Source organism: Biomphalaria glabrata, chromosome 3 (assembly GCF_947242115.1).
Source record: "Biomphalaria glabrata chromosome 3, xgBioGlab47.1, whole genome shotgun sequence".
NCBI lineage: Eukaryota > Metazoa > Mollusca > Gastropoda > Planorbidae > Biomphalaria > Biomphalaria glabrata.
In genome coordinates this window covers 50,106,680-50,129,653 of record NC_074713.1, presented here as the reverse complement: position 1 = coordinate 50,129,653, position 22,974 = coordinate 50,106,680, and the positions used below count along the sequence as shown (strand labels likewise).

Below are 22,974 nucleotides of genomic sequence, written 5' to 3'. Positions count from 1 at the left end.
AGGGAAACTTTAAAAAATATTTGAATTAATTTTAACAATATTTTTAAAAAAGTAAAGTCCCCCCTTTCAGACTTTGGGATCTATGGGGCAGATGATGTAAAGCTTATCTGTTTCTCTATGGCCCACGGTTAACGAGTGTGTCATGTGGCTAGCGCAACAACCAACCGCCTTACTTTCCCCAACTTTATGTCATGTACCCATATAGAGTTGAGTGGACTTTACATTCAAATAAGGGAACATGGTGGCTGAGTGGTAAAGCACTTTGTGTTTGAACCAAGGGGTCTGAGGCTCAATACACAGTGAAGTCTGGGTTTTTGAATTAGTGATTTTTAGGAAGGACACCCAATGCTATTTCAATGGATTTCTCAAATACATTTTAAGCAACACAACTAGTTAGACTTACTCCACCTGCCTTATAGCCTTGGAATGTAGTTTAAAATGTTTAAATAAATCTGGCATATTTTGAGCTGATTTCTAAATGACTCTTGCAGAATGTTTTTGTTGTGTTAAATACTGAGTAAATTTTTCTCCCAGGAACCCAATGAGAGAGCTAGACTGTACTTCCTGCTGGCCTGGCTTCATGCCATTCTCCAAGAGCGCATGAGATACACCCCACTAGGCTGGGCCAAGAAATATGAGTTTACAGAATCTGATTTGCGTGTGGCTTGTGACATGCTGGATGTTTGGATTGACTCTGTGGCTATGGTATGAGAGTTCATCTCTTTTTTTTTTACCTCAGTGGATAGATACTGTTGTTATATCCATTGTTATTTGATCTCTCTTTCTATTCATTTCTTTACTCCTCTGATCTTGGTTTCACTTTGTGTTTTGTCTCTAGGGTCGCACCAATCTACCACCAGAGAAAGTCCCTTGGGATGCTATCAGAACCTTACTGTCCCAGTGTATTTATGGAGGCAAGATAGACAATGACTTTGATCAGGTAGACATTGTTCCTACCCATGCCTCTGGTTCTACTTACTAGAATATTGTGTGGCCAAGTTCTCTCTTAACATTTTTTGTCTTGTCTGCTTTCAGCGTCTGCTAACTACATTTGTCAACAAACTCTTCACCCCCAAGAGTTTTGAAGGAGATTTTATTCTTGTACATGACATTGATGGAGTCAAAGGCAAACACATTCAGATGCCAGATGGAGTCAGGCAAGTTTCTCTCTGACTTTGCACACTCAAGAGTTTTTTTATTTTCTACAAACTCTAGCCTGCATGAAGTTATATTGTAATGTTTGAAATGTAGACAGTCAGTGTATCCATAAGGAATATTGTAATGTTTGAGATGTAGACAGTCAGTGTATCTATAAGTTATATTGTAATGTTTGAGATGTAGACAGTCAGTGTATCTATAAGTTATATTGTAATGTTTGAGATGTAGACAGTCAGTGTATCTATAAGTTATATTGTAATGTTTGAGATGTAGACAGTCAGTGTATCTATAAGTTATATTGTAATGTTTGAGATGTAGACAGTCAGTGTATCTATAAGTTATATTGTAATGTTTGAGATGTAGACAGTCAGTGTATCTATAAGTTATATTGTAATGTTTGAGATGTAGACAGTCAGTGTATCTATAAGTAATATTGTAATGTTTGAGATGTAGACAGTCAGTGTATCTATAAGTTATATTGTAATGTTTGAGATGTAGACAGTCAGTGTATCTATAAGTTATATTGTAATGTTTGAAATGTAGACAGTCAGTGTATCTATAAGTAATATTGTAATGTTTGAGATATAGACACAGTTAGGTATAATCATAGGTAATATTGTAATGTTTGAGATGTAGACAGTCAGTGTATCTATAAGTTATATTGTAATGTTTGAGATGTAGACAGTCAGTGTATCTATAAGTTATATTGTAATGTTTGAGATGTAGACAGTCAGTGTATCTATAAGTAATATTGTAATGTTTGAGATGTAGACAGTCAGTGTATCTATAAGTTATATTGTAATGTTTGAGATGTAGACAGTCAGTGTATCTATAAGTTATATTGTAATGTTTGAGATGTAGACAGTCAGTGTATCTATAAGTAATATTGTAATGTTTGAGATATAGACACAGTTAGGTATAATCATAGGTAATATTGTAATGTTTGTAGACAGTCAAATGTATCCATAAGTAATGTTAGAGATGTAGACACAGTTAAAGTGTATCCATAAGTAATGTTTGAGATGTAGACACAGTTAAGTGTATCCACCATTGATAATGTTTGTGTGTGTTTCTCTTTAGGAGGGAACAGTTTGTTCAGTTTGTGGACAATATGGAAGGTTCTCAAACCCCATCCTGGTTGGGCTTACCAAACAATGCTGAGAAAGTGCTCCTAACTACTTTAGGTAAATAATATATGGACCACTTTGATAATACTTTTATCTCATTGGGTGAACAACTTTTGTTTGAATAAGACAGCTCAACGTTTACCACCTGTCTGTAAAGTGTATGCATTTGTTTGATTTCTAGGAAGCAGCATGATTGCTAACCTCCTGAGAATGCAGTTGCTGGAAGAAGTTGAAGTCTCTCCAGATGAACATAAAAAAATGGCTGATGGCCGTCCAGCCTGGATGAGAACTTTACACACATCAGTGACATCCTGGCTAGAACTTGTTCCCAAGGTACACTCACTTTACTCTGCCTAGAAACATTGTCTCGAATTTCTTTCTTCAATGTACTTGTCTTCATTATATAAATGTTAACATTGCTGCTATATTTGTAGTGCCATCTTATTGTATCAGTCTGTAGTTAGTGTATTTATATACACTTTCCAGTGTTGTTCGTTGTTGATGTCTAATTAGATAGTATCAGTATGAATAAAACTAGAAGACTGTGGCTATATTTTCAGAACTGAGCCTCATTATTGCTTATTCAGTTTGTTGTTGATGTCTAAATTAGATAGTATCAGTATGAATAAAATTAGAAGACTGTGGCTATATTTTCAGAACTGAGCCTCATTATTGCTTATTCAGTTTGTTGTTGTATTAACTCAATGATTTGTTCCTTCAGGAAAGTGCAGCAGAGGTAACGTACTGGCTTCATGTCTCCTGCATTTTGAACAATGAAATTAGTTAATGGGTGAAATGTAAAAACTTTGGACCATTAGAAAACAATCTAGTTGTTGGGGGATTAGATCATCTTATTTTTTTATTTTATTTTTTTTTATAGTAAGGAAATAGTATTAAGCTTTTTTTCTAGCTTGATGTCTTTAAATAACACCCTATGATTTATTTAATTATTTTTTTTTTACAATCCCTTAAGTGACATTTCCTTTTTATTTTATTTCTTTTGCTTACACAAAACGAGTAGCCAGCAGTTGGATGCTAATTACTAGTCTAGTCATGACTGAGCAGTGATTTGGCTTGCTGAGTAAAGAAGTTGAGAGCTCTTGTCCAGTGTACAATTCATTCCACCTTGCATGTGGTGGCTGAGGGATAGAGCTGATTCTGTTGGCATACAAGACTCCAACTCTTCAACTTTTGACCATAGATACAACCTCAACTCTTGACCAAAGAGACTTTATTTTGACCAGAAAGAAAATCTTCTCATAGATAAAAACTCATCAACTTGAGACAGCCTTTTGACTTTAGGGATAACCTTATCAACTTTAACCTTATCAACTTTTGTTCATAGAGACAAATCTTACCAACCTTTGACCCTATATACCTTTTCAACTCTTGACCAAAGAGGCTAACTTTATTTTGACCAGAAAGAAAACCACATCAAGTCTTGACCATACAGCCTCATTGACCATAGAGACAGCCTCAACTTTTGACCATAGGGACAACCTTATCAACTTTTGACCATAGGGACAACCTTATCAACTTTTGACCATAGGGACAACCTTATCAACTTTTGACCATAGGGATAACCTTATCAACTTTTGACCGTAGACCTGCTCCGTGAACGTGCAGGCTCACTGGGAAACTAAAAAATTGTTTCTAAATGTGCAAGTCATCTAGTGGTACTGATACATCTGACTCCTTAAGTGTAGACAAAACAAATAACTCCCAGCAATCTGCTTCTACCTTGATCCTGCTTTACATCCTAGAGTAGTTGACAGCCATTTTCTTTCCCTTTTTGGTTTGATTGAATGAGTTGTGGACAAGCTTGGAATTTCCTTTAGCGTACACTTTAGTTTCATCCCAAACCTCAAGTCAGAATTTAGTTTTGTATTTAAAATTATAATCCTGAACTAAGCTTGAACATGTATGTCTAATAGCATAGTTAAAAGAGCTAAGTTTTCAATGTTTAGAATTTGAGTTCTTCTGTACTTTTGTTTTGGACATTTTTTTGTTGTTGACACCATTCATTAAGTTCTAAGTAAAAAATAGCTAGATCTAAGTTTTTTTTTTAGTTGGGATGATTGTTTGAAAGCTGTGGGAAATCTGTGCAGGTGATAGATGAAGTAGAGAAAGTCTATTAATAAATGTCTTGTTGACTTTCAGGCTTTGGGTGGAATGAAGAGAACTGTAGAAAATATCAAAGACCCTCTGTTCCGTTTCTTTGAGCGTGAAGTGAATGCTGGGGCCAAACTTCTGATTGACGTCCGCAGAGACCTTCAGGACATGATCAAAGTTTGTGATGGAGAAAAGAAACCAACTAATCATCACCGCTCCATGATGGCTGACTTGGTCAAAGGTAAATGCAAGTTATATTCTGTCATAGACAATGTTTTCACTGCTGGATATTCTTTGCTAGGTCTAAGTTTTATTGGCTCTGCCAGAATAGAACAATGAATTACTAAAAGATAATTAAATGTTATTAATATTGATTACTATCTACTTAGCTTGTATTACTTAGACTGAAGAGTAAATAACTAGAATCTGGCATTCCAACAAAACTAAATCATGAGGTCATAGACTGTAAAGTTGTGTCTTAACACTATAAACGATTCACTAATGAGCTGATGAAAACTTGCGCAGGCATCATCCCATCCTCTTGGAGGCGTTACAATGTCCCTGCTGGTCTTACAGTCATTCAGTGGATCACAGACTTCAGTTTGCGTATCAGACAACTTCAGACCATTGTGCAAGCCACTTTAGCTGGAGCTAGAGAATTAAAGGTGAGATTGGAGAAAAATATGATTTTTGAAAACCATTTTATCGAACAAAAAATTCCTGCCTAAAGTAAGAAAAAAGTATACTATTTTGAAAAACAAAAAATGTATTTTCAAATACCTTTCTTTTTTTTTTTGAATGGAGAAATAAAATTTAAATGATAAAATTATGTATATACAAAGTAGAATCTTTCAACAGCATTCTTTGCTTGGACTCAACCAGCCACCATTATAATAATGATGAAAAACTGATATAAGAATACAGAGACCCATTTTTAATCTCAGTAATAACAAAGCCTATCTGATTACATTGTGACTAGCCATTGAAAATACTGTAACTTGATGGAGATAAGTTTTAACGTGGGTTAAGTGAATCTTCTGGAACTGTTGAACTCACTTTTGATCCAGGTCAAGTCATATGAAGGTCTAAGATTAGCCAACTGACAGTTTTATTTCACTTTTGATTAGCAGTGAAGCAGAGAAAAGATTTATAGTAAAAATATTTTAAAACACATTAGTGGTGGTGTTTGTTTTTTTAAGTTTAGAAACATCACACCAGAAAAAAAAATATTGTTGAATTCTTTTCCATTCAAAATAGAAAATGTTTTTAATTTAAAAAATGCTTATTTTTATATATATATCATTCTGTGTTGACATATTGAACTTTTGGAACTGATCATATCTAAAAAAACAATCACTGTTCTATCCTGACTTTCTGAACTGATATATGAGTGCTATATTTTGGAGTTACCTGGATCCTGGGTGTCCCTATTTCTCAGAGTGAGGAATATTTACAGCACAATCACTACTACAAAGACCAATCACTATTTTATGGAGTCCTCCTTGTGTGATGATTGCTTATATTATATGATAATAACCCATAGGACCAACAAAAAAGTGTTACAAAAAAAATGTTTACTATATAAAAAGCTGCATTCTTGATGTCCACTATTTCTCTGACCATTCATGTTGACATTCCTGCTGACATTTATGCTGTCCACATCTTCACTGACCATACATGTCCACAGCCATGCTGTCCACTAGCTCTCTGTCCATGCATGTTGGCATTCCTGCTGTTCACTACCTCATTGACCATACATGTCAACATTAATGTTGGATTCTACTTCTCTGACCTTACATGTTGGCATTCCTGCTGTTCACTACCTCATTGACCATACATGTCAACAGTAATGTTGGATTCTACTTCTCTGACCTTACATGTTGACATTCCTGCTGTTCACTACCTCATTGACCATACATGTCAACATTAATGTTGGATTCTACTTCTCTGACCTTACATGTTGGCATTCCTGCTGTTCACTACCTCATTGACCATACATGTCAACATTAATGTTGGATTCTACTTCTCTGACCTTACATGTTGACATTCCTGCTGTTCACTACCTCATTGGCCATACATGTCAACATTAATGTTGGATTCTACTTCTCTGACCTTACATGTTGACATCATTTGTTCATGAAAAACATTGGCACCACTCTCCACCATTGAATCTAAGGACATATACATCTCTGGCGGAATCTAATATATTATGTCACAAGCACCCACATACATATCCTTATCCCATAATATAGCCTATTTGTCTAACTGATGCTTATGACATGGTAGAAGGGCCTACAACATCTTTAAACTATGGAAGAACAAATAAACCTTTTAAAATTCCCCTGTCTACAAAATTTCTTTGTAGAACTAACTACTTCAGAGCTAGCATAAAAATTCTAATAATTTGCTGGAAGAGATCATATTATGTTTGACTTTATTCTTTTAGAATCTCCAAGTTTGGCTTGGTGGACTTTTCATCCCTGAGGCTTACATTACAGCCACACGCCAATTTGTAGCCCAGGCCAATCACTGGTCACTGGAAGAACTGTACCTAGATGTAAGTCGATTGCTTAAGTTAAATATCTTTTCATTTGTAAGCTGATTCAGACATTAGCCTTAAGGTGATAGGATCATGTGACCTCATTGTGCAGTGTACAAAAAAAAACTGTTATCATCTTCTCAGGTTCAGGTCCAATCAGCTAAATCAGCAACACTTGATGACTGCAGTTTCTCAGTTACAGGTAGGCCTAGACTTTAATCACTTGATCATTACTAGATGTAATAACTTGAGCCTTAAAGTGATTCTCAAACTATTAGGTCCACTTATAATTAAACAAAATCTTTAAATGAACTTTGTTATGAGAAAAAGTAATAAAAAACAACCTGATTTTTGTTGAACATTAGAGTGTTTTATACTGCTTGACAAATGTGTCCTCCCTTTTTCCAGTCTACTACGCTTCTAAATACTTAGATATTTTATTGAACACAATTTTACCTCAATAGTACCAAATATACCTTCCTGGGAAGTCTTTTTTTTTTGTTTTTAATTGTCTTTATAATTTTCAAAGTTCATATTAAAATGTATTTTTCATCCTGTTAGAAGGTTATTGCTACCCAGTACCTTGAATTCTTGAAGAACCACTGATTTTTTCTTCTTCTTCTGTAAACTGCAACTTTAATAGACAATTAGAGACATACAATTCTAATGGTTAATATATTTCTTTTTTTTAATTTTTTTTAATTGGGAGCTGGCTGTAGCTTATATTCCAGATGAAACAAAAAATTGTCACACACAAAATCTCACGAGTTAATTATTAAAACAAAAAAAGAAGTAGGCCATGTTGTGTCTGGTAATCAGGATTTAAAAGAGCCCACAGTAGGTCCTTTAATGTTTAGTCATTGTGGTTGGTTGAAATGAAATTAGGTATTGGTCATACTGTGAACTGGACCAAATAATCAGTAGATGCTGTAAAACCATTAATTTTTTTTCATTTGCTAATATAAATGTTTTTTTCATTTGCTAATATAAATGTTTTTTTCATTTGCTAATATAGATGTTTTTCATTTGTCCATGTTCCTATTTGTCTTGGCCAGGTTTGAAGTTACAAGGTGCCATTTGTATGGACAATAAACTTCAACTCTCTACAACCATTTCAACAGAACTGCCACTCACCATCTTACGTTGGATCAGGTAAAGACTCTCATTCCTATCATCTCTTAGATTGTCCTCTTTCTCTCTGTCCTCACTAAATGTTGGCCTGTAAGGATTGCGTTTGTTTTTATTACAAAGCTTGTATGAAATCTCTCCGTCAGTCTGGGGTACAATTTTGTACATTTCTCCCACACCCATTCTCAGATCAAGTTGAAACTTTACACAATTATTCGATATACCTAACAAAACATGAATCAAAAGAAACATTAACCAATTAGTGAATTGATTGCTGGTAATTATTTTGTTTAGTATCAAAAAAAAGGGAAAGATCCTACTTATTGAGAGATGTGGCTGTATCTATGAACTTATTCCCCTTATTACATTTTAAATATTTTTTTTCCATCTTCCCATTCTTGGATCAAGTTGAAATTTTGCCTCATTATTCCTGGTTGATGACAATACCCGAATCAAGAAAAATAACAAAAATAAGTTAATCAATTAGTGATAATCAATTAATTTAGTTTTATTTAGAAAAAGGTGCTTATTCTTGCAATATTGAGATATATGGCAGTGATTTGTTATTCCCTTTAGATAAGCTTTGTTTTTTGTTTTTTTAATATTTTTCTTGTTGACATGTTAGAAGCAGACACACAAGCTTTTTCTACTCCTGCATTGAGCACTATGTTTGTCACATGACACTGTGTAAGACGCATGACACTCTGTAAGATGCATGACTTCACTTTATGTTTTTTTTGTTTTCCTTTGCAGATTGGAGAAAGACTCTGACCCATCCAAAGGTAAGGTCACTCTGCCAGTCTATTTGAATGCCACAAGGAGCCAGTTGCTGTTCACTCTGGACTTTGTTGCTGCTGACCAGCCCACTGGAGGTGACCACAGTTTCTATGAGAGGGGTGTGGCCCTCATCTCATCAGACCTCAGCTAACTTGGCACCTGATTTTTTCATAACTTATAAATAATTTTTATTTTAACTCATAACTTATAAATAGTTTTTATTTTAACTAACAATGTTTTTCTGTTTAAAATAGAGATTCTTCTCTTCTGTGGTATGATCTTGTTAAACATAAGCAAAAAAAAAAAATGGTTTCTTAAAACTTCCTACTAATGTATTTATTGTGTTTCAATATTTTGTTTCACTTCTTTGATATGTTGAGATGATACAAATATTTAGTACACTTTTTAATTTATATTTTATGTTCAAAGTATACATCAAGATAAATCCTTTGTTATAATGACTGCATATATAACTGAGGAAATGGATCATTGGAAATATTGAATAGTTTCAGAATTTATTTTTTATTTAATGAAAAACTAAATGTATTTTGTCAATATTTGATTTTATTTTATTTGATACACAAAAACATATGAAAAACTTGTCATTGTGATTATAATTCTTTTTTTTTTTATGTTTCATTTTTTCAAGTCTTCTAGCTTGTATTTTCTCTTAAGATGTTCATTCAGTAAAAAAAAATTTGAGTTCACTTTATCGCCTCTTTGAATTGTTCTTGTGTTGTGTGCCTCACTGTATGTCTGTCAGATGGTGTAGTTTCATGTCTCTACAGTCCTCTGTGACTTGATTCCCCTCAGGTGTATTGTACATCCCTAAAGATGGGACCAGATATCTGGACCGGAAGTCCAGTGTTTGTTGGTAGTGGACATAGTTGCTGGCTGTTGGAACTGACCAAGAGACTGTGGGGATGGTCAGGGGTTGAAAAGATTTCTGGACAGTGGATTGTTGGAGCTGTGTCCCCCCTTTATCACGACGTTCTCTGGCTCGACGATTCTGGAACCAGATCTTTACCTGAAATAAAAGAGTTATAGTTTAGTTTGCAAACTCATAGCCGGTTTTCATCTACCACATACAAAACACAAATTTGACTTGGTGTCTTTAGTGTGACTGTTGGGTTAACAACAGACAGAATGAGAACTCTACTTCACAAAGTTTAGATAGAAACAAGTTGTGTCATAATGAGCTAGTAAGGTCTCACCTGCCCCCTTTTTTTTTTCAACTCAAAAAAAAAAAATATATATAAACGTCCAGTCCATTAGAACTGAGTCTCTGGTTTCGTGAGTGCTGTGAATAGAAGTTTGGAGGGTCGGTCCGCGGATCATAGTCTGGGCTCTGGCTGCTTAATTAAAATACGCCAAAATGATGTCCTGTTGTTGTAGCTTCCACAAAGATCCTGCTACTGACAATGCCAATTTGCAAGATCAATGCTTCCACAGTTGTGAGCGTGACTCAAAGTGGATGAGTTTGTGTAGGCCCTATGAAGCACGACTGATTCGAATGAAAGTAACCACAACCTCCTTCGTTATTTTTTTTTTCTAAAGCCTCTTACCTCCCTTACACAAAGTAGAACATTATGACATCACCCACAGCTTGAAACATACACCAGTATCTAAGAAAAGGAATGAACTCTTCAAGAAAGGTCACAGTAATCTCAGCATGTTCAGTAGAAGCTTCAAATAATGTCAATCTTAGATTTAGTAGGTAAGCTTCATTAGTGTTCAGAAAGTTGATAGCTTAGGCCAGCGTTTCCCAAACTGTGTTCCGCGGAACCCTAGTGTTCCGCGAGGCCTGAATAGGTGTTCCACGAACTACTAGAATAATAACTTGTAGGCCACCACGTGAATTAATCTAAAACAATTTTTAGCGAAGTGTTCCGTTAATTAGGCTACGCAGAATGTGCCAAGTGTTCCGTCAGGTATAAGTTTGGGAAACACTGGCTGAGACTAAAGACTAATGCTATTTCTTATTACTGAAGAGCTAAAGACAAATGCTATTTCTTATTACTGAAGAGCTAAAGACAAATGCTATTTCTTATTACTGAAGAGCTCTGTCTGGGGGGAAGTCATCCGTTTTCTTGGCCACTGGTTCATGTTTCAAACCGAGGAATGTTTTGTAATTATGGCGTTTCTATTTTGTGTAAGATGGTACGACGCTTGAAATAAAAATAACAAAAGAAGTTCGGGTGACATGTAAATCATTTTGTATTTACCTAATGTTCTAGGTCTCGATGTAAAGAATTGAAAAAGACCACCAGTTTAAATAGCAAATTTAATAATATATTTTCTGAATGAATTTAAAGTGTTATGTTTCCCGTTTGGTTAGAATGTGTGTTGTCTATTTCTCTGGCAGTGACGTATCGTTGGTCACTGTGTTGCCCAGGTAGGTCAAGTGGTCAATAACATTAAGGAGATGGCTATTCACATTGAGTTGTGGATCTGGATTAGTTCCCATTGGGGACTTCTGAAGCATGACCTCCGTTTTATTTTTGTTTAAGTTGATGGAGAGACCAAACTAAATTCTATCAGAAGTGGTCCATCCAGGCAGGTAAAAAGGCAGGTTTCAATATTTTCAGAAAGAATATCAGAATGAAGGGATCCTGATCCTGTGTGGTGCCCCAACGGTCCAGCAGACCAAGGGATAGGTGAATGTGAAGTTAGATGTGAACCTGGCCTAACTGATGTCTTATAATGAGTATCTAATTGATCTAATTGTTTTGTAAAGGGTCAATCTTTTATTAAAAGCTTCAAGAAAATATTGAAACCTGCCAGTTTACCTGCCTGGGCGTACCACTTCGGGGGCCGATTTTGAGTTTGTGTTTTCACTCAAACTGTCTTTGTAACTTTTTTTTTTTTTAAATAAGGCGCAATGGTTTTGGCGCGTTCTTTCTGAATACACATATATTTCTTCTTCTTCTTCGTTCTCATTTTACATGTCGGAGGGTTCAGATCAGAAATCCTAGATCTGAGATGAACCGTGCAGTGGTGTCCAGATCAGGCAGTTCTCCGTAGAGTTTTTGTTCTATAAGAGGATTTTGGGGCCAAAGTTTTGTTCGGGCCTCTTGATATAGAATGCAGCTTTGAAGGACATGGTCAGCATCATCTGGTGATGCTCTACAAGGGCAGGTTTCGCTCGTCCCGACTTTAAGCGTCCGGAACATATGTTGTCTCATTCTGTTGTGTCCGCTTCTGAGTCGAAAAATTACGCGCTGTTCATGTCGAGATAGCTTATAATAGGCGTCCTTTTTACTTGAAATTGGGATGTGTGAGCTGGTCCAATTCTCATTTATTCTACTCTCTATTATTTTCATTTTTTTTTCATTCTTTGGCCAGTATGTCTGCTTTTTCATTGCCTTCTAATTCAATGTGTGCTGGAATCCACCGAAGAACAGTTTCCTTGCTGTTGATGTTAAGGTTTACAAGAGCTGTCTTGAGTTGCTTTATATAAGAAGTATCTGAGTTGTTCAGGCTTTGAAGAACTGTTTTGGCATCGGTCAGTAGTAACACAATGTGGCTGTTTGGTGTACATGGGTAGTTTAATAGTGTGATCCCGTAGGCCTATAACCAGCTCCATTCTTGAATGGGGTTGGAAAGAGTCTCTAAACCCAAGTCAAAGAAAAAGATGTTTGAATATAGAGATAGCGATTCGTTTACGGGAGACAATTCCAGAAATATATGCTTTGCAGACGATCATTGATGTCAATTTTTCTCAACTTGTAAAGCACCCACCCCTTTCCCATTACAAATAGGATTCCGACGCGCTGACAAGAAAAAGGGGGTGGGACTAAAGACATCCTTTTTTTTTTTCAATAGCCAAAAAAAAAATATATATAAAAATACATAAAATTGTATTTGCAGTGTAGATCCTTACTTAATTTTAATAAAGTAAAACTACCGATATAATCAAAAAAAAAAAAATAATAATAAAAAATATAAGAGAGGCCCTTTCACTTGACATGCCAAACTTCTATATCATTTTCATAAGAGGCAAAGATGGACTTCAAATACGCTTTTATAGAAGACATCGCAATATGCCAGCCTCTCTCATGTCAGCATAGAACAGTCGTTCTTCCGTGGGGTGTGAAGTCGTTCTGATGAAGTCTTGTGACCAAAAACGGGCCCTCTACAAAAGATTTTTTTTTTGCCAGGAGAAGGCAACTCAAGTTGCATGAAATAGCTTGGTGCTCCTCCAATCATGGTGTTTTGAGTTTATAGCCCACCCAAGATAGTTTAAAGAGGGATTAAGGCACGGGCTCACTAAATCCTCTGGTTGGGAGCCTATTGGGAGGAGGGGGGGGTTGACGTAGGCCTATAGGTCACCGCAATGATCATGGGTTGTATCATTGTTATTTTAATTTTTTTTTTCTTTTTGCGCGAACAAAACAGGTCACAAGGATGATCTTGCGTCATTCAAGCACATTGCAAAAGTACATGCATTCAGCCTACTACATGGACCTGATGGTTTTACAAATTCAGTTTGGGCCAGTTTCAACACATCATATTTAAACTTAAAAAACAACAACCCTGCGCTCTTTTAGTAGGAAGAAGATTGCGTTGAAGAGGCCAGGAGAATTCCTTCATAAAGTTTAGAATGCAGGCAGATTTCTCTGAGACACTAACATTAAACACATATTTTTATATAGGCTACATTAGTTTTGAAAATGTGCTCAGCAAAATAAAAAAATAAAACTTACAAAAAAACAACAACAAACAAACACGAAACAATTAATATTTAATTGTTAAATGAAATAAGAACCAAAAAAAAAACACTGCAAAGAGACGACGGTCTCAAGTGTGCAGCTTAAGGCTAAATTCAAATCATTTACAGATTTTTATTTCTTGTCTTTACTCTTAGATCTACATCTTAATGAACTATATAATATAATATAATATAATATAATATAATATAATATAATATAAGATAAGATAAGATAAGATAAGATAAGATAATATAAGATATAATGGTTGAGGATCTAGATGCTTCTTATCTTATATATATGTATGGCCAACTAAGGGAAGGAAAGCGCTCGCAAGGTGATCAAAGAAAGCGCTTCAGGGACACCCTCAAAGCTTCTCTGAAGGCATTCAACATAGACCCAGGCACCTGGGAGACATAGGCACATAACAGAGCATCATGGCGTCGCGCTGTGAAAACTGGCGCACAGGTTGCTGAGGAAAAAAGAACAACGCTGGCAGAAGAAAAACGCCAGAGAAGAAAAGCAAGGCAAACGACACTAGCTCCAGCTGGAATAACCTGCCCAGTGTGCGGCCGAACATTCCGGGCTCACATAGGTTTCACCAGCCACATGAGGAGGCATAAAACCCCAGTGCAAATACCCTCAGCCCCCCCCTGGATGACAAAGTGGTCATCATCGAACCACGATGGACGAACTATATATATATCTCATATATTACAGGAGTTACTTCAAAAAATAAGTTATCCATATTGATCTAGTTTAAACAATTTTTTTTATTGTCGTTACAAAAGGCCTATTAACACAATTGTTGTTAATGACTAGAGTAACACCTTTAGTAAAATCACTTAATTTAGAAAGCATTCAGGATAGAAGACTCAAAGGTAAAGTAGCTGAAAACACTGAACCATAATATTCAAATACAAAAATAAAAATCTTAATAAAATACTCAGAAAGACACAAAGATAAAGGTATATTCCTAGTTCCATATGCTAGGACAAATTTGTACAAATGCTCCTTCTTCCCTAGTGATATTAGGGCATGGAATGGGCTGCTTGAGCCAGTCAGGAAAATCAGTGACTTAGCAGAATTTAAGTCATTGGTTAATATGCATGACTAAATGCATGACGCGTAGGACGTAATCATCTTCTTTTTTGAAGTAACGTCTGTATTATATAAGATATGATAATGCCATCCTTATTTTGGTTTTTTATTTTAATTTCTTTTTTTATGAAATAACAACATGGCGAAAGCCAATATCAGTAAGTGAAAGATTTCTTTATTCTAGCGTACTCTGATTTTGATAGAATGGCTGCGCTCGGGGTTGGAACTAAGGACAGGCGTGTCAACGCCCCGAAGAGCACACCACACGACCAGGGATGAAAGCAAGAATTCCCCTGGTGTTTGATGTTTTAACCTGGCCCAGGAGTGTTGACGATACGAGACAAAAATTAATAAAAAAAAAGGTCGTGCACATCTTAAATGTCACGTGGCAGAAAGGAAATCTGAGAAAAATGAAGAAATTTAATTATAAAGATAATTACCAGGTCCGTTGATGATAGAGTCAATAATTTATCTAATCAACACATTTAATCAAGGGGAGTTCACTTTATATTCCGAAGGGGAGAGAATGTGGGAAAATATTTATTGAAAGAAATAAAAGATATCGATATATCATTTTGATATACAATTTAGACCCTTATCCCCTCTCCCCCCCCCCCTTTTTTTTTTTCCCCTCACATTTCTCTATTTTTCCGTGTATGATAAATGACAGTAATAGACTCGCCCAGACTGCTAGACGGATCAGTCCATTCATCTTGTGATAATTGGCAGGTAAGTTGATCTCTGAGAAGAGAGAACTCTTCACGATTTGAAAATTAGATTAGTTTTTACTGCCTACAATTATTTGAGGCGAGGAAGACGTCGGGAAAGAATACGGGGCATGGGAGGGAAAGGGGGGGGGGAGCGTAGTTAATCTATTGGGGCTGATGAAGAGAAAGGAGGGGGGGGAGCCCGGGAAAAAAAAGGGGGGGGGAGCTAATCTATTGGAAGATGAATGTCATGATGTACAATTATGACTGAGATGATGATTGTCAGTCATCATGTGAAAGCTAAAACGATGCGGCCATGGGCAGATAAATGGTTTATTTTGTTTAGAGAAATAATTTATGTTTGGCATGCTTTCAATGTCTTTAGAGTTTGTGTCTAGTGCTGAGGAAAAACACAAATTTATGACAAACTATCACGATTTTGTTTTTTTTGTTAACACTTTATACTAACACTTTACACTAACACTTTACACTAACACTTTACACTAACAGACCTTACGATGAGACCAGACATTGATAGTCAAAAGCACAGTTGGCATCCGATTTCAAGATTGGTAAGAGCTGACTAGACATTGGACCATGAAAGTCCAACGTGCAATGTTTTCGTTTAATTAGCATTGCACATTATACATATACGTGAATCTATGATATATTGTTTGTCAGGGGCGGATTGGCTTTATAGGCATTCGGGCTAATGCCCGGTGGGCCGGTACCCGAATGGGCCTGTTGGACCACAGTAACCTTTTCATCTTCTTATTTGAAGTCACGTCTGTATTTTATAAGATAAGGGTGGCATGGATGTCTCTACGGCACATTAAATTGCTATAGGTTTTATAGTATTCTCTTATAAAAGGGGCCCTTTGAGTGACGTATTAAAAAAAATATCTGTTAAAGACTCAACTCGGGCCTACTAATTTAATCTAACACATTTTCCGAAATAATGTAATAGCCTACATCCGTAGACAGTGCTACTAGTAGGCCTCATCCTTTTAGTGCTTTAAAATAAAAGTAAAGTTCCCCTTTCAAATCTTGCGATCTACGGGGCAGATGATGTAAAGGTCATCTGTTTCTGTGGCCCACGGTAAACAAGGGTTAAAGAGGGTGTCAAGTGGCTAGCACAACGACCAACCGCCTTTACTTTTCCCCATCTAATGTCAGGTACCCATTAGAATTGGGTGAACTCAGAGGCGCCCAAAGATCCCGAAGTCAAGCGCTTTACCGCTCAGCCACCGTGCCTCCTTTTTAGGGCCTACATACTTAGTAATTAAAAAGCAACATAAGGCCTATAGTCCTTATAGCCTATAATGTCCACTGCATGTGTGCAGCTATCGATGCAATAGCAAACATGATAATTTTGAGGACAGGTAGACCTAGACTTGGACGTCCATCATATTGTTGTAACTCTAGGTTAGGCACTCAACGAATAGGCATGCAACTCAACACAGTGTAACAGGAAATAAATACAGGTGTTTATTCACTATGACAAACACATAGCATCCTTCAGCTTCCTCAGAGTCTTTCTACTAATTTACCAGTCCTTTAGACAGCAACCCGAATGTGGACCAACGACAGCCTTCCCCGCTTCGCTCCAGGTCCCTTCTACAACCTTCAGGCAGCACCAAAAGCTGGCTTCTTAGTTTCCAAACATTCAGACTCTTCACAATCCCTGATGCAATGTTATTATCTCTCTCCTAGTGTCTTCCTGTTTACGTTCACTAGTGCGCTAGTGCGCACCTCAAGCACTGGTGCAAGGCAGGGTTACAACACTACCCCCACCTTAGTCTTTTCGTCCCGAAAAGAAACATGTTCACGGTTGGCCAGTGCAGGTGGAGGTCGGTCAGTGGGAGTCACAGATTGCATTGATCGTGCTCCCCACAAAGCAATCCACACTGCTCTCTGCAGGTGCCGCTTTCTCCTTCTGCTCCAATTGACCTGCCTTTGGTTAAGGGGAAGTCGTTTTCGTTGTCTGGCCTTTCTCTTAGTTACCACCGACGGCAGACTCATGGCAAGAAGCGATGCAGTGGATGTCATAGCGTAGGTCATCAAGACCATTTGTCTTACACGTTGCTCCAGCAGGCTTTCTCGATGTGCCGTGGGCCCCCAGGAGGCCAGGTTGTCAAACACGGTATAATCTTTACGCTCGTCTGAAAGACATATCTGTGGGGCACGTTTACAACGTCCTATGTGTCCATCTGCTGTACCACCATCAGCGCTTCTTTTGCTGATACTGGTATCAGGACAAATACTTAGTTGGCAGGTCTTCCGGTGCTCGAATTCTCCCTTTGAGGAGGTCCCGTCATCACAGTTATTGTTCAACGTCTGAGTGTAGGCAGGAATCACGATAGCATGATCAGATCTGTGCTCAGTGCTTTCACAACAAATGTTAGGATTCTTGTCGTAGGAGCCAAGCTTGCACGGCTCGCTATTACAGTCATAGACAGCGCCACCATCAACGGCGTCTCCGTTGAGTAACGGATTGTTTATACCTGTCGACATGGTAGCCATCTGATCGTCGGTCTTGCTCATCACGGTATCCAACGTTTCATCAGTCTTGTTCAGCGTGGTACTGATACCTATCTGTTTAATCATGGTACAGATCTGCTCGTTGACCTCTTTTAGCTGTACCTGGAACGAGTTCATCTGATCTGTCACGGTATTCATGAGCTCTCTGATATCTGGTTGTACTTCGAACAGATACGAGTCTGGATCTTTATCTTCGTCCAGCAAGGCTTGTCGAAGGCGTTCTCTCATCTTTCCTTTGGCAAAATCGATCTTCAACTCTCTGTCTCGGAGCTCTTCCTTCAACTGTTTGTAGCTCAGTTCGTCTAACTTCTTCAGCGTTGTCATTCTTTCCTTTCATTGAGCTGCCCAAATCCCACTTCTGATACCAATTGTTGTAACTCTAGGTTAGGCACTCAACGAATAGGCATGCAACTCAACACAGTGTAACAGGAAATAAATACAGGTGTTTATTCACTATGACAAACACATAGCATCCTTCAGCTTCCTCAGAGTCTTTCTACTAATTTACCAGTCCTTTAGACAGCAACCCGAATGTGGACCAACGACAGCCTTCCCCGCTTCGCTCCAGGTCCCTTCTACAACCTTCAGGCAGCACCAAAAGCTGGCTTCTTAGTTTCCAAACATTCAGACTCTTCACAATCCCTGATGCAATGTTATTATCTCTCTCCTAGTGTCTTCCTGTTTACGTTCACTAGTGCGCTAGTGCGCACCTCAAGCACTGGTGCAAGGCAGGGTTACAACAATATAATATACTAATTATGGGCCGGATGGTATATAAATGCCCGGGCCGATTTTGACACCCAGCAAAAATCACCCGTGATTGGTCATTTGATCAAAGACTTTCAGGAGAAGAGTGTGTAAGCAGTTCCGTACAGGACAGTGAGGAGACCGGGACTGTTAGTCTACCATAAAGTCAGTCCGGGCAGCCGGGGGGGGGGGGCGGAGGTCACGGGCGGAGGATGAGAATGGGAGACAGTACAATGTAGTACGGCAGTAAAGCAGAGTTGCCTACAAGTACGCATCTTGCGTATTTTGTATGCAAATGAACACGAAAATACGCGATACGGTTTGCCATCTGAAAATACGCATTTCCACCTCTAAAGAAAAAAAAAAAACAAAAAATACGAGTATGTTTTGCTTATCATATATATAGATCAGTGCCTCAATGTCTGGAAATGGGCCATTTCATAGACATAAATAGATATATATTCTATGCATAGACATAAATAAATATAGACTGGAAGTAGGAAGTTATTTTTATTTGGTGGAAGTCAAATAGGTTTTATGTACTCTATCTATGTGAAAAAAAAAATGGCGGCAATTGAGCTATAAATTCTTGGACTAACATTTCAGCCAATATATAACTATGATCTTTAGTTTTGAAAAGTACAAAACTGCCATATTCCAAATATTTTGTCTTTGTTTCATAATCATAGACATAGGCAAATATATATAGGTTTGTAATGTGGATCTATGTTTGTTGACATGGCTTCTTTATTAATGTATGGCGGTCGTCTTATCGATTCAAATTGCTAGAATTAGTTTTTAGTCAAAAAAAGTCAAAGAAAATGAGCAGAACGTGCTCTAATGTTCGTAAGGCAAGGGATTAATTCTAAAGGTTGAAAATTCATCTTCACCTTTGCTTCAATAAATTGAATATAATACTGTAATACACATTAACTTTCAGTAACTTGAGTAAGTAAGTTAGAATAATTCATTTCAGAATTAGCTGTATGTATTCACTAGTAATTGTCACTAATATTGATAGATCTAATATGACTAATATTTGTAATGACTAGGTCTAATACTTTTCATACTTTTTACTACTAACTATTTAAACTAGTCAGTCTATTATCTATGATTCTATCATAATCTATGCATGCAGACTATAGACTAGATCTAGATCTAGTAATCTAGTTTAATCTAGTATCCGTATTACGGGATTTTTTTTTTCAGCAGAAGACCCAAATAAGCTAAAATGGAAACATTTTATACCAAAAGATTATCAGAATGCTCGCCTGACATAGATTTGGTAGGCACGATTACAGATATAATAATACAGAAAGGGTTCTAATAATTATATAGGTTATGGCTGAAAAAAAACAACTATAAATACTTTTAATTTTACACTGCTCATAACTGCTGTATAACTCATACAAACTTATCTTTTCCTAAATGTTTCCCATAATAATTTTTACTTTATCGTCCAGTCTATAGGCTATATATAGGAAAGGCCCATCAGCGAAATGGCATATAAAGCGAACACCTCCCCGTAATTTTAATCCATTCTTATTTATTTGAAAAGTAACTGCAGAACTAAAAAAATGGCATTACAAAGACTCCATTTTTCTACATTTCCCACATATTCACTTTCGTTTTCCCTCATAAAATAAAGCATAGCTGAAGGTCAAAGTTGACATGTATGGAAATTTCATTCTCAAAAAGTTTCCGGATAAACGAGTATAGGTCCGAACTTAAGGCGATTTTAAAGCACCAATGGACATCGGTTGAAAAAAAATTGCATATTATGCTTCCAAATAGATGAGGAAATAGTTAGCTAGAATAGCTAAGGCTATTCATTCCGTTCGAAAAAAAATATTATGGGGTGTTCGCGCAAAATGACCTTTTTAACTAAAAATCTATTCAGCGAAACCCCTATTATAAGCTTAAATTTAAAAGCCATTAATAATAATTTAGTTACTGATTTAATCTGTTGTTTTTTTTTTTGTCTTATCTATTGTTATTGTTTGTAAACTGAAATATTAAAATAATAGGCCTATTTTTAACCTTAACCCAATGTCTTCGATTTCGAAGATTAAGGATGAGTGCAGTAGCCTACATGTTTCACATGACTACGCCCAGTTGCGACCAGCATATTTTCCCGCATTTTCTTTCCGTCTAAAATGTTTGACTCGCAGCTCTCCAACAGTCTCTCAGAGGTCATATGCTGGCAGTTACTTTCCTCTATGCCAGTGAGGGTGAAATGACGCTTCAGTTGATCTTAACAGCGCTTAGGCCTATACGGCTTAGACGGGGGGTGGGGGGTGACCTCTGTTTTGCCGTCCTCCTTTTTTTAACTGGCTGGTTAACCTCTTGTTACTAATTAATGATAGGCCTATTAATTTGTGTATAAATGTTTAAAAGAAGTGCAGATTTCATTTTCACAGGGTTCCCTCACCATTCTGAGATTAGGATTTCAGGAAATTTCCAAGAGTTTTCCAGGAAACAAATATTCGATTTCAGGATCGGAAAAAAACGCGAACTATATATTTAGTAATAAATATAAGAGTTACCATATAATATACATGTATAAAATTACAAGATCTCTCCTGAGCCTTTCGTCTCCATGTCCGAAACCCAAGCTGTTGTAGATCTGCCTCCATACATCATCAATCCATCGCATTCGGGATCTGCCTTTGGGTCAATCAGCGTGTGTGTGTGGGGGGGGGGGGGAGATCGAGTTGATGGTGATTAAGTGCACTGAACATAAGTTCTTTAAAAAAAATAGTCGCAGTAACGAGAGTTTATGAAATGGAGAGTAGTACGACGTGGACTAGCCTATAGGGAGGAGGCGAGATAGAATTTTGTAGTTTCTTTCTTTCTTTTAAGAAAAAAAATGATCGCAAGTTTCGTAGGCTATATATAGACATCAGTTCCAAGCAGAGAAAGGAGATGTGGAGCACGAGAAAAGTGAAAACATATTTAGGCCTATGCCACAAGGAGGACAATAGTTATAATGCTTCATGGAAGAAGTTAGATGATAGAACTAATTGAAGCATAATTTCCTATATTTTAACATGATATTTCGCTATTTTTTACGGCCTTTCGCTCATTATGACTCCCGCGAAAATTGCGTTCGCTGATTAGGTCCGACCCCTACCGCAAGTTGACTTGAATTATAAATTTAATAGCTGATATGGAAAAAATAGTCAAATTTAGTTTTATCGCCCAATAGCTGAGGAGTCCGCAGATGTTTTCATTTATTAAATACGTTTAACTATTGCGGAGTTATAAATTCTAAACTAAAAACTGGCACAAAAGCGTTCGCCATTGGTCCTTTCCCATATATGTCTATGATTCTATGTCTGTGGGCTATTCTTATTAGATCTACCTCGAGATAGTATCGCTTTTTTCTTTTCGCACGCGTTAGATCTAAATGTTTAGATTCTTAATAGATATAGATTATTTTAGGACTAGATCTAAATTTAAATTCTAAATCTGATTCTAGTACAAATTCTAGATATAGAACTAATCTAGATCAAAGTACATCTAATTATAGATTTAGACTACTGACTAGATCTAGGTCTAGTAGCTCAAGGCACTAGATATCACCCTAAGTGTAGCTGTAATTAGTCTAGATCCACTCAAAAGCATCTTCTGCCATCTTATCAACAGATTTATTGATCTCCTTTCTCATCCTTTAAGGATTATAAAAAAGTGGGCAAAATTGGCTGTTGTAACTTTGTATAGGTCTACTTACTATTCCGTGGGATTGTTAAAATGCCTTTATATAGCACTATGATGGCCTATGCACATTAAAAACTGTTAATGAAGCTAGATTCAATTATTTGAAAACCACCAAATTCAGTAGAGAGTTCTTTTGAGATGAAAGCGAGAAGGGCAGAGGTTTTAATAGAAGAAATATTGGTTGAGCTTAAAGTCTCACTTAGCAAGATAAACGGAATTAAACTGATGTTCCCTGACTTGAAGAACGTATCTTGTGTGGCAGATCGAAAACTACTTTTATAGTCACTAGCAGCTAGCTAGGGTCCATTACTTATGAAGGCCTAAATTCAAAGAATGAAATTATTTGAGGCTAAGTGGGTTTGAAAACGAAAAGCTTTAATTATGCTGACAAAAAAATGATTAAATTCTTGATTTCTTGCGCCTTGCTTCAACACAGCTGTTTGTTTTATAAAACAACTTCAAGCATCAGAAACCAGAATACGTAGCTTTATCTTACAACAGGTATCGAACAGACTCAATAGCCCAGCTTTTATATTAGAAACAAGTTCAATGACTAATTAAATCTTTAAATGTTTGTTAATAGTGATTGTAGAGCATGCCAAAGCGTT

At 36.8% G+C, this 22,974-nt stretch overlaps 2 protein-coding genes across 5 annotated transcripts in view; one reads left to right on the top strand and one right to left on the bottom strand.

Moving 5' to 3' along the window:
- LOC106055422 (cytoplasmic dynein 1 heavy chain 1-like) overlaps nt 1-9,553 on the top strand; it is a 57,938-nt gene extending 48,385 nt beyond the window's left edge. For 2 of the 4 annotated variants that reach the window (XM_056022483.1, XM_056022482.1), the window contains exons 84-95: nt 535-705; nt 839-940; nt 1,036-1,157; nt 2,239-2,342; nt 2,467-2,618; nt 3,007-3,021; nt 4,446-4,638; nt 4,923-5,062; nt 6,844-6,954; nt 7,081-7,138; nt 7,992-8,088; nt 8,818-9,553. In XM_056022483.1, coding sequence (XP_055878458.1) covers nt 535-705; nt 839-940; nt 1,036-1,157; nt 2,239-2,342; nt 2,467-2,618; nt 3,007-3,021; nt 4,446-4,638; nt 4,923-5,062; nt 6,844-6,954; nt 7,081-7,138; nt 7,992-8,088; nt 8,818-8,992 — 1,440 coding nt within the window. In that variant the 3' untranslated portion in view covers nt 8,993-9,553. The remainder of the gene's footprint in view (nt 1-534; nt 706-838; nt 941-1,035; nt 1,158-2,238; nt 2,343-2,466; nt 2,619-3,006; nt 3,022-4,445; nt 4,639-4,922; nt 5,063-6,843; nt 6,955-7,080; nt 7,139-7,991; nt 8,089-8,817) is intronic. The other 2 variants (XM_056022485.1, XM_056022484.1) reach the window with 1 other exon arrangement.
- The window catches only part of LOC129924948 (homeobox protein MSH-B-like), a 32,553-nt gene continuing 19,103 nt past the window's right edge, over nt 9,525-22,974 (bottom strand). The window contains exon 3 of the mRNA XM_056022486.1: nt 9,525-9,868. Within this exon, the coding sequence (XP_055878461.1) occupies nt 9,587-9,868 (282 nt within the window). The 3' untranslated portion in view covers nt 9,525-9,586. The remainder of the gene's footprint in view (nt 9,869-22,974) is intronic.